Source organism: Brachycentrus maculatus, unplaced genomic scaffold (assembly GCF_059751285.1).
Source record: "Brachycentrus maculatus isolate JH-2025_06_01 unplaced genomic scaffold, ASM5975128v1 h1tg000503l, whole genome shotgun sequence".
Classification (NCBI taxonomy): Eukaryota; Metazoa; Arthropoda; class Insecta; order Trichoptera; family Brachycentridae; genus Brachycentrus; species Brachycentrus maculatus.
In genome coordinates this window covers 121,817-134,449 of record NW_028281249.1, presented here as the reverse complement: position 1 = coordinate 134,449, position 12,633 = coordinate 121,817, and the positions used below count along the sequence as shown (strand labels likewise).

Genomic DNA, 12,633 nt, shown 5'->3' with positions numbered 1-12,633 from the left:
CTCTCCTTTCTATGTCTTTCCTTCCAAAATGTTAATTTACAGCATAATAATAAAAAATACCAGTTGTTTGTGGCATGTGTCACTCAATTTTGGGTTCTTTGCCAAAAAAAAAAAGCTTAGAAGAAGAAGAAGATAACAGGTCACTTCCCTTTTTTCCTAGCGGGTACATTTTGACGCACAGCGTATACGTGAGATAAATATATTTACATGATAATATCTATCGTTATAGTGTTGAATAACACCCGGAGGTGTACTGGAAACAGTGAGAATTGAAAATGTTAAGAATTTTGATGGAGAATTTTACATAGAACATAAATACTAAGGATCTTGATAATACCGCATTATTCGTAAACAAAATTTGCAATTTAAATATCGGGCATACTTGACAGCTGAGATCAATCACTGCTCATCAAATCATTACGAATGCGGCGCAATTTCCGCTGACCCCCCGTTTTTCAATTGTGCTCCCTATTTGCATTTGTATAATAGGTTCCTATTCCAAGCTCACCTTCTTGCCTTTTGTAAATCAACTTGCCTCCAAGAACATACATTATTGATGAGGAAGTCCAACATGGTGGAGATGGTCACTATGCGAGCTTGCAGAGAATGGTCCCAACCATTATCAAACTATTGGAAAATTCTTATATTCAAAAAAAAAAATCTCAAAAATGTTGTGTTGCGTAATTGTTTTTATACGTATCATGTCAAGTTTTGATGTAACAGTCATATTATTGTTTGTATGGAGCCCATACGTTGAAACTGTAATAGTGGTCGGTCTCTAGGCATGTTTTAGTCTAAGGTCTTCAAAAAAAGTAATGATAATTATGCAGTAACAGTGGAAAAATATGAACTTGTTAATATTGAATACGATAGCATTATATGTTTATATATATATATATATTTATACATAAATAATAAGATAAACTTTAGCCAATATCAGAATTAAAAATATCCATAACTAAAAAATCTGACATGCTACATTTTTTTTTGCTTTCGTTTATGAATTCAGCTATGCAAAGTGCATAGAGATCAGGTATTTTCATGCAAGTTACAAAATAAAAGTTGTAAATTGTTGGCCAGTGTTATTAGATATATAAAAACAGATTAATTTGGTGCAGAAAAATAATCTTATCAAAATTATACTTATCTCATAGACCCAAGTGTTGTTGTTTTTTTTATAGAATGAAGAGATGGGGCATGGATTCGTACGTGTACGCGCCGAAAGACGACTACAAGCACCGCGCCTACTGGCGAGAGCTGTACACGGTGGAAGAGGCGGAGCACCTCACCGGGCTGATCAGCGCGGCGCGAGCCCAGGGAGTCACGTTCTACTACGCCCTCTCTCCGGGATTGGACATCACCTACAGCAATCAGAAAGAAGTGGCAACACTCAAGAGGAAATTAGAACAAGTAATCTTTATTTAAATATCTTAGAGGAAATTAGCACAAAATTAAAATCCTGGTTCCGACCCTAATGTATGGAAGTGAAACATGGAGTTAGCAAAATAAGGATGAAAGTAGACTGAATGCAGTCAAAATGCGATCTCTCAGATGAATGTGCAACAAAATAATGTATGATAGATGTTCGAATAGTGAAATAAGGAAGGAATGCAAAGCTGAGACAAGCATTATTGATAAAATTAACAAAGGTGTGTTGAGATGGTTTGGACATGTAGAACGAATGAGTGAGAAAAGAATGAGTGAGAAAAGGTATGCCAAATACTTGAAAGCGGTCAGGTTAGGAGTCGAAACAATCGGCGGGTGCGTATAAGGAAATGCATGAATATGGTATCAAACACTTTGATCAATATCACAAGCCGGTTTTTTTGGTTGAAAGATATTGCTTTTTAGCAATAAGCCCGCAATGTACTGATTTATTTTCTGTACATGAAGTTTAAATAAATAAATAAAATCAGGATACAGTTTTTTCCACATTTTCTATAATTTTCCCAATTTAATTCACTCCGTAGCGCAGTGGTCAGCGCGTTTGGCTACCGTGCCGGAGGTCCCGGGTTCGATTCCCAGGGGGGTCAAAATAAATATGGCCGATTTTCACTCTCATATTTATTTAATATCACCCTGGAAGAAGCAAGAAGCGCAGGGCTAATCACCTTGCCTTCACGCAATTAACGATTGAGATAACACTGCGTTGCTATGATGCAGTGCCCTATGCACCATTGGGTGCGGATAAGGGTTAGAGAAGAAGAAGAATTCATAAAACAAAAAATTGCTTTGCAAGATAAGGTCTGTCAGGAAGCCTAGATGCTTCCGTATTAGATCCTGGAATGCAATAGGACAACTTTCAAACCTCATCATACCTGCCGATTATTCCGACTCCTCACCTCGCCACTTTCAAGTATTTCGAATACTTGATCGTGCCAAGTTTTCCTTGGTCTTGCTCCGCTTCTATTACCAACCTCATAAATTTATTGGTTATTTATTTGTAGGTTTCCCAGTTCGGTTGCACAGCGTTTGCCCTCCTGTTTGACGACATCGAGCCGGAAATGAGCGAAGCCGATAAAGAAATCTTCCAGAGTTTTGCACATGCACAGGTAACATCACAAATGTAAATCAATAAGTACCGTAGAACGGGGCTTGTTACTGGTAATGGTACTGGAACACTTTTGATTAGGAAGACGGAAACGGGCAAATGAAGACAATCTTTTATTTAGTAAAAATTCACAAAGTTATAAGAACATAGGGTCACAAATATATCGAAAATTACAAAACACAGGGGGCGAGAAGAACAAAGCGACACCAATATAAAAACAGAGCGAGCGCGGCGTATATGTACACGTTTTGAATATTATTTAATCTGAGCACACAAAAATTTGTCCGCCACCTCTTATATACAATTTTAAAGGCGTTGCATGGGGTGGGGACAGTATTTGTAACATTTAAAGCTTACTGAACTGCGTCTCTTTGTTCTTCTCGACTACCTTTATGACTTACATAATCTTAATTTCTAAACATTAATATTATAATATCAAATATATCGTTAAAAAATACACTATTTTTTATGACACATAAAATTACATAATTTTTAATATACTTAATGGTAAGACAATGTCCATTCGTTGCCCAGGCCAAGTTGTGTTATCAATATTGTAGTTGGATGGAATAAAAAATTATAAATCTTTGAATAGACCCATTCGGAAGATACAGGGCTACTTGAACTTTGATGTGTTACTTGAGACCAGTGTGGACGACGTTGTTGGCCCAATGGCGCTGGTCACAGGCACACACGTCCACTAACTCCTCAGAGGTTGCAATTGATTAATGAATGGATAAATGAAAAGAATAAATGCTCAACTTACTTGGAAATCGGCGTATGTTTTTAGGTTTACAAATAAGATTAACAGTTTTTTTTTGACATCTCATCAAAGATGAAGAAGAATATGGAAGTCTGGGCATTTACGGGACTGACGACCGTCATAGGCTGGTTTAAGTGATCACTTTACACACGTGTAACAAGTTATTCACCAATTGCTTTGAAATTTTTACACCGCGTTGTATTCAGCGTAGTGTCAATACATTATAGGTTCTAGTTGAATATGTACCTATTTAAATTAACAGAAGGGAAGCAAGATGAAAGCGGATTAATTTTAACACAGATTTATTTGGTTCTAAGAAATAACAGTCAAGAAGTATTTAATGTAATCGCATGATTCTAATGTAAGCGCGGCTGGAGAAGGGCGTGTCGATCACTGGACGAGCGGCAACGGAATGTGACGCTCTGGTGTTTGTTCGGACCGGGCTCGGCTTCGTTCTGCATTTCTTGCGTGCGTGTTCGATTATGTTCGTTCGTTCGATTATGTTGTGTGTCGCCACAACATGAAGAAGAAGATTCACTCTTCTATAAAACTCTTAACTTTATGAAGACCGTGGATCTCGTACGCCTGCGAGCGCCGCACATTTTGATTATATATATTTTTTTTATTTTGAAGGTGTCTGTAACGAATGAAGTCCAGCAGCACTTGGGCGGCAGTGCCGTCAGGTTCTTGCTGTGCCCGACCCAGTACTGCGGCACCCGGGCCGTGCCGACCGTCTCCAGCTCCGAGTACCTGACTACCCTCGGAGCCAAGCTGTCCAAGGACATCGACATCATGTGGACTGGTGAGTCCCAACTTGCAACCTTTTCTCTCTACTTTATCGCGTTTTTCTCACGACACAGTCGACCCTAGTTATTAGAAAATGTACCTAATATTGATAAAAAAAATTATTGAAATATCCCAGTCTCGGCAAAAATATAATCAATCAACCTTTCCCGTACTGATCATTTAAAAATTACACGGATTCCGAAACGGGGTACCAAAGGACCCAACTGATTGTGATTTTTATCAAAAACAATATTTAGAAACACTTAACGACTTCAAATTATCAAAATAAAAAAGGGAAAATTCTCTTTATTATAATTTTTTGAATTACAAAAAGTATGGAGTAAGCAGCTATTCTAATACTAAAGTTATAGAATTAAAATTCATATTTGGGGGATTTCGATCCCCATGTATGAACCGGCTAGGTAAACACCAAAAAAATGGGCAGAGGTGTGCTCTTTATAGACGCATGAGCGGCGCCTACCCTAACTGATTTTTACAGTACTTTTCCGCTTTTTCCACGATGGATGGTGAATCTGGGAAACAAATGGCATATGTCATTTTAACGTAATAATATTATAGGTTTTCAAATGATGGATTCTGACATCTTGAAATTTGTAATTTCAATGCTACCTTTTTCAGCTCACAGTATTAAAACTATCCCGAGATATGCACATTGGAAATATCTATTTAAAATTCTTTAACCCTTTCCGGTCCTATGTGGAATGTCATTCGACATTGACTTTATTCCGGTGAGTCCTATGCCGAATGTCATTCGACATTGACTTTATTCCGGTGAGTCCTATGCCGAATGTCATTCGACATTGACTTTATTCCGGTGAGTCCTATGCCGAATGTCATTCGACATTGACTTTATTCCGGTGAGTCCTATGCCGAATGTCATTCGACATTGACTTTATTCCGGTGAGTCCTATGCCGAATGTCATTCGATATTTTTTTCTTCATCAGTTTAGTGTTAAAATACAAGCAAACATATTTTTTTCTCACTCGTATTTAGTGTGCGGTATACTGGGACGAGGATTCAATGATTTTTATAAACACTAGAATGTGTAACTTTCTACCTGGGAATGATACAAAAGGTTTGTTTTGGGGGCTGGCTCGGTACCCGTCACTCGGATGTCCGGCTACCGGCATCAGTTACACTCGACCCGCGCGCATGTGAGCAACAGTGATGACGATTCCATCCACAATAGCCCACGTGTATGGAAAAATGCTAAGCTCAACGAAAAATTCCTGGAGGTAGGAAAGAAACCTGATTTACGTCACTTACGAGAGAAAGCCCGGCCTTTACATCGATGACTGTTTTCACCGATATCATACATTAGATGTCTATAAAATGTAATAATAAGAGACAAGATTGTATACATTCAAAATAAAAATATTTTTTTAACACAAGGGTAGTTTTATTAAAAAGAAACTTGGATGTATTGTTTTACCCTATAATGCTGTAAATCTATTGTGGACCTGATGGATTTTTTTTTTAAATTATGGCTTGGAAAGGGTTAAAATTCCATTTTTATTATTTTTTGGCTGTTTGTTTATGTTCATGATATCTCTCAGGTCCTAAAGTGGTATCCAAAGTACTGACTGCGGCTTGCATAGAGGAAATCACCACAGTATTGAGAAGACCACCTGTCATTTGGGATAATCTACACGCCAATGACTACGATCAGAAGAGAATGTTCCTAGGTAAAAAAAATATAATAAAAATACACAAATAATTTAATTCTTTACTACTTTACACAAATAAGTAAAAAAAAGCAAAAAAAAATGTCACCACCAAGAAATGTCAGTACAAAACTTAAATCACATATGGGGGATTTTAATCCCCCTGTTCGAGCGGGCTAAATTTAACATTATGTAGTCCATGGACAAGAACAAGGAATTCATAGTCGTTTGCCTATTTCATTAACTCTAGTTAATTAATAAATATGTACCCTTTTTCAGGTCCCTACACGGGTCGATCTCCGGAGCTGATACCGCTGCTGAGGGGCGTATTGTCCAACCCTAACTGCGAATACAACGCCAACACGGTCCCCATCCGGACGCTAGCTCACTGGGCTAACTGCAGTGTGGATGTCTCATCCAACAGTAAGTCCCGCCCATCTCCTGTGTGGATCTCTCTCCCTAAACTTAGAATCGCGTCTGCACAGCAGTATCATTTTTTTAAGGGCATCCGATTACAAAACATACATCGTTTTGTCGCACAAAAGGGACATTTCATCGTATGTATATAGTTTTTTTCGAACATCTATCATACATTGTTTTGTCGCACAGAGATCGCATTTCGACTGCATTCAGTCTACTTTCATCCTTCTTTTGCCAACTCCGTGTTTCACTTCCATACATTAGGGTCGGAACCAGGACTCAGATGTTCGAATAGTGAAATAAGGAAGGAATGCAAAGCTGAGACAAGCATTATCGATAAAATTAAGAAAGGTGTGTTGAGATGGTTTGGACATGTAGAACGAATGAGTGAGGAAAGAACGGTAAAACAAATTTATGAGGCAAATGTAATTGGAAAAAGGAGCAGAGGAAGACCAAGAAAAACTTGGCACGGTCAAGTATACCAAATACTTGAAAGTGTTACCTAAGTCAGGTTAGGAGCCAAAACAATCGGCAGGTATGTATTAAGAAATGCATGAACGTGGAAGAGTCGAAGAATGTTTGCAAGGACAGAGTGGTGTGGCATTCTATTCTCTCTGCCTATCCCTGCGGGGAAGCGGCGTGATGGTTAGTTAGTTTTAGTTTATCCGCTTATGATCGTCACTTACGTCAGTGATACCAACATCGATTAATAGTATTGTTTATTTTTCAGTAGACAGTGTTGCCGCTGATATTAAATTAGAAAAAGAAGGGGGAGGGGTGGAAGATGATGGACCTGTAACTCTAAACAAACATGTCTACCACCATCGACAGGCTCTCAGGTGAGATGGCAAAAATTTCTTTATTACCGCAATTCGAACTGTGATGTGTTTTTCACATTTACCTTCCCTATCCTTACTATCCTACCTGCAGTGGCTTCGCGGGTTATTCCTTTAAATATATATGCTTTTGTACACGCAGCTCGATGCTGTTTCCGCCAATCTCCGTTCAGTTGCGGTTGTGCCGGCCACGCTATGGCGGCTACTTGCGATGTTTTTTTCTCTCTCTCATTTTCAGATACTTACCAGAGCTAACATTGCAAAATGGTTACATTTCAATTTCATCTATGGTCAATAAAAGCAACATTTAGAAATATCACATATATAGTTTTTTTTTCACATTTTCATATGGTGTACAAAATACATATCATAGCACGTGAAAGTTTTAGCATCGTAAGGAAAAGGTTAATGCTATTATTCACCAACTTGCTAGACTAATGTGCAAAGGCAAATAGCCGCAAGTTAAAAACAGCAGTTATGAGATAAACGAGTTTAAAGTTAACTTAAAATGATACTTTTTGCCAACATGTGTATGAAATTAATTCAATTTTGCGGCTATTTGGATAATGAATATCTCGGTAAAGGAGAGAGATAGAGCAAAGGCGTTATAAAAATGCTTTGAGCCGTGTTACGCCAAACAGCCGCAACTTATGAGTTACGGCTAGTTGCCTTTACACATTAGTAGAGTCAGAGGGTGTGGTTATAAAACTACTAATCTTCCATGCTAATTTTGTACGATTTTTTTTTATAGAAATGCTGTCATTGAATGGCTTCCAGAATTCTCAATAGTAAAAAATGCTTCCGGTCCTATTGTCAAACCTCAGCCGATAGTAAACAGTAAGTTTTTTGTTGTTGTTATTTTTAAAATCATATTTAACAACTATATTTGCCCGAGCCAAATATATTTATGTATTTTCTTTATTGGCTTACCTGAGCAGTGTTCGGGTAGTCCTATTTCGAGTTGTTTGGTGATGATTTCCTGCACTGACAAATTTTCTCGCCAAAATACGACTGTTAAGTGGTTTAAATCCATATATGGGGGATTTCGTTCCCCCTGTTCGAGCCTGCTAGGATAAAAACGATACACGCTTCATCTCAAATTGAGACACCTGTATTATTTTTATTTATCAAGATTCTAATTTAACACGGTGTTGTTCGAAGTTTGATCTAATATCAAAGAATAAGCTTAAACTCTATTGAGGTACAATTTTTTACCTTAATGGCTAATTCAGACAGGGCGTCATTTGTTTGCATTTTGAACATGTAACATTTTTCATGTGAGGATAACAATCACGGCTTTGTAGCATGGTGTGATCACTTGTAGCATCTCAGAAGTTCATGATTCCATGCTAATGTCAACATAGAGCTCCATACGCGCATAATAGTATATTATCACATTACTTTTTTGCTAAACAAAAATTAACATATTGTTGTCGTGTGACATCTAAACATGTTTCATGCAAATTATAGGTAAAAAGTAATCTAAATACATGCGTATAATTAAGCTTTCAACATAGCTTTCAACTGGGCTGAAGAAGTCATCCAGAACACTGAGGAATTGATGCTTTTGAGATTTTGACTGATTTTTTCAAGCTAAAATAAAAATGGTACAGTTTTAAATTCATTCGGTTAATTCATTCAAACCTTCATCCTCACTTGATGGTGCATAGGGCACTGCATATTATAAATGCAGTTTTATCTTGATCATTGACACGTGAAGGAAAGGTGATCCAGCCTTCCGCTGTAGGTACCAGTCCAGGGTAATATTGAATAAATATTAGAGTGCAAAAATCACTTATATTTATTTGACCCGCCGCCCCCCTGGGAATCGAAGTACAGTAGTCGAGCATGCTGACCATTACATGGCGGAGGCGGACTAAATTCATTCAGTACCTAAATAAAAATGTAAAATAAATAACATTTATTCAAACCAAAATTTCCTTTTTTCTCCCATTTTTCTCAAAACATTCAATAACCCAAACTACCCACTGTTGGATTTACATTCAGATCAGCGATTTACATTTTAATGATTTCTGGAATATTGGAAATACAGATTGTTTGCAGGAAACGCTTAAAACGTTTTTAACATAATATTGGTAGAGAATGGGAGACGCTTATAAGCGTTCTATTTGCTTACTTTTGATAGAGTGTGAGAGACGCCAAAAACCACTGTACAGATGGAAATGGGGAATTAGTATCGTCCTGTCTGAATTAGGAGTAGTTATATGTGTATTATTGATGTGTGCGGATATAATAACGCCCAGTGGCCGCAGTTCCCATCCTGCCCATCATCCCCATGGTGAACACGTGCATGTCGCTCACGGCGCCCACGGCCACGAGCACGCAGAGCCCCGCCGTGCCCACCCTCAACACCACGCACCTGCAGGCGCTGGCCGACGTCTGCACAACGGTATGCACCTATCTGCATTTACTTATTTTACTCATATTCTCAATATTATTAATATTTAAAGCATTTACTTTGTGGTTAGTCATTTTTACATTTTTTTTACAAAAATGTTAATAATATTAGTATATTACCACTCACCGAGATTTTTAAATCTACCGGTAGACATAAAAATCTCGGTTAGTGGTTATATACTAATATTAACATTTTTGTAAAAAAAAAAGTTATTTTACTCATTTCATCGTACATAGTTTTTTTCGAACATCTGTCATACATCGTTTTGTCGCACATTCTTCTGATAGATCACATTTCGACTGCATTCAGTCTACTTTCATCCTTCTTTTGCCAACTCCGTGTTTCACTTCCATACATTAGGGTCGGAACCAGGACTCAGATGTTCGAATAGTGAAATAAGAAAGGAATGCAAAGCTGAGACAAGCATTATAGATAAAATTATGAAAGGTGTGTCGAGATGGTTTGGACATGTAGAACGAATGAGTGAGGAAAGAACGGTAAAACAAATTTATGAGGCGAATGTAATTGGAAAAAAGAGCAGAGGAAGACCGAGAAAAACTTGGCACAATCAAGTATGCCAAATACTTGAAAGTGGTCAGGTTAGGAGTCGAAAAAATCGGCAGGTATGTATGAGGAGATGTATGAACGTGGAAGACGCGAAGAATGTTTGCAAGAACAGAGTGGTGTGGCGTTCTATTCTCTCTGCCTACCCCTGCGGAGAAGCGGCGTGATAGTTAGTTAGTTTTAGTTTTTTTATTTGTGAGGTCAAGGGATCTTGCATCCCTTATGTCACTGCGATCATATTAAGTCTATTGGAACCTCCCTCAGTATCATAGCTCACTCTCGAGAACTACGTGAGTCATGTAGCTCACAACCTGTCTTGGTGGTAAAAGCTTCACCTTCTCGGAGTCCAGTAGTGGTCCTCTAAGCATGTGACTTTGTTTGCAAGCGAGTGCGTCACAGTTATTGAGAATGTGATTGGCGATGTCTGCACTACCTTATGCACCAATCTACATCTATCTATTTTAATCATTTCATCATACGCATAGTTAACCTTCCCCTCCCTGTGATATGTATTTACTACAACTCGACTTTAAAATGAGAATATCAATATAAAATATAGTAGGTACGGGCACAGAATTTTTGTATTCCTCCGTAGCATAATTATGTATCACATGAAAGTATTATAATATAAAGTTTTTCATTTGCAGTGACCGAAATAAATAGTTTGTGAAAAAATTGGGGATAAGGTCACCAATACACAAACGTTTCTCAGTGTATGCGTGTGTGACGCGAATCATACTCTTGTACACGTGTCATAAACACATGTCAAATTAGATTTTAAGAATTAGTTGTATTTATCATGTAAAACTAGACTAAAAATGGATAGATATTACCGAAAAGTAACTGCCGAATCTATTAATGAAATTTCTAAATTGCGTTTTGAATGTTGTAGGTATCCGCCGTTGAAAACTTCAATCCTTCCCCGAACCCCATAATGAATTCCCTTGTCTCGTCCAGTAAAGTCATCACAAACGAATCCATTCCGAATCCGATCCCGCAGCTGGTCACCTCCAACATGACCATGCCCTCCGAAATACCGGTGTCCTCGATCCCCATGCCGATAATGGGTATGAAACCGTTTCCGGATTCAAAGACATCCGAAGCCGAGATGCTGGAAATCACGTCCAACGATCAGGGCTCGGAGAACTCCAGCGTGTCGGCGATGCCAAACATCACGGTCATGTCCAACACGCAAAACCAGATGTGCACCGTGTCAGACTGCCTAGAGCTGAGGGTCTCCCATATGGAGGAGAAGACCAAAGTGCCGACGGTTACGAGGAGTCCGGTGTCTGGCGACGGGATCAAGTGCGATATTGTCAACGACGAAGACAGCTCCGCGGATATAATCGTGGATGATTGCGATGATAAACTGGATCACAAGGAGACACAGAACGGAGCGATGAGCGTCGGAGGTAAGATTTTATGAAACTTATTTGTTTTATATACCACTGCATACTTTATTTCATTCATTCAATACCCTTATCCGCACCCGATGGTGCATAGGGCACTGCATCATACAAATGTATCTTGATCGTTAACACATGAAAGAAAAGTGATCAGCCCTCCGCTTCAGGTACCAGTCCAGGGTAATATTGGATAAATATTAGAGTGAAAAATCACTTATATTTATTTGACTCCCCACCTGGGAATCACACCAGGAACCTTCAGTACGGTAGCCGAGCGTGCTGACCATTACACTACTTTATTTACTAAAATTGTTCTCATATTCAGAGAAAAAAAACAATAACAATAATTATTTGAAATTAAGGAAAATATAAAATAAATTAATTGAAATTCATTTATTAAATCATATTAAAATTACAGCGGTATTAAGAAGACTTTTTTCATTTTAAGTTCTATGCTGACATTTCTGGATGGAAAATAATAAAATTGCAACCATATAGTTTTTTTTCCAATCTTATTTTATTTGACCAGTGACCGGGTTTCATTGGCAAAACATGATCTCCGGTCGAGAAAAATAACAGTAGAAGAACATATATACAATAGTTGTTTTAATATATAAAATTTTATCATTCTGTTTGTGGATTTCTCATGGTGTGTTTTGAGTTATGTTTTTTATTTTATCCAGAATCCCCGTGCACCATGAGCCCCCTGCTCACCACGGAATCGGACATGGAATGCACTCCGGAGAATGAGGTGGCCTCCTCGATAGGCGCACTCAAACCCGGAGATAAGCCCGAAGACCTTTTGCCAAACTCTGAAAGTCCTTCCCACGACATCGATGTTGTAATGACAGACACCAATGAGGTATTAATAATGTATTTTGTATATTTATTCATCTATCACCTAATTTTAAATATTCAACATGTGTGATCTTCGATTTATTATTTTGATAATATAAATATCACGCGATCTACATACTGTGAACCAGGCAATCGCCGTGGATCTTCTTCGAATGACATCTAAAGGAAGGCCAAAGAATCCATGGATGAGAGAAAACATGATACGAAGACGTGGCCTAGGTGGCGTTGCCAAAGTTAAAAGGTCCTTTAGCCTGAGGATGAGGAGACCTAACCCCAACAGTCTGTAAAAACGATAAGTTAGGATGGGGCCAGGAAGAAGATTTGCACGATCTATGGTCCGCCTC

At 38.2% G+C, this 12,633-nt stretch overlaps 1 protein-coding gene across 2 annotated transcripts in view; it reads left to right on the top strand.

Annotated features, from left to right (window-relative positions):
* Oga (O-GlcNAcase) overlaps nucleotides 1–12,633 on the top strand; it is a 29,161-nt gene that overhangs the window by 3,258 nt on the left and 13,270 nt on the right. The window contains exons 3-12 of one of the 2 annotated variants that reach the window (XM_088272518.1): nucleotides 1,182–1,410; nucleotides 2,448–2,552; nucleotides 3,948–4,116; nucleotides 5,679–5,807; nucleotides 6,066–6,209; nucleotides 6,937–7,045; nucleotides 7,794–7,879; nucleotides 9,316–9,452; nucleotides 10,918–11,437; nucleotides 12,115–12,293. In XM_088272518.1, coding sequence (XP_088128644.1) covers nucleotides 1,182–1,410; nucleotides 2,448–2,552; nucleotides 3,948–4,116; nucleotides 5,679–5,807; nucleotides 6,066–6,209; nucleotides 6,937–7,045; nucleotides 7,794–7,879; nucleotides 9,316–9,452; nucleotides 10,918–11,437; nucleotides 12,115–12,293 — 1,807 coding nt within the window. Of the gene's footprint in view, nucleotides 1–1,181; nucleotides 1,411–2,447; nucleotides 2,553–3,947; nucleotides 4,117–5,678; nucleotides 5,808–6,065; nucleotides 6,210–6,936; nucleotides 7,046–7,793; nucleotides 7,880–9,306; nucleotides 9,453–10,917; nucleotides 11,438–12,114; nucleotides 12,294–12,633 lie in introns of both variants that reach the window. The other variant, XM_088272517.1, reaches the window with a different exon arrangement.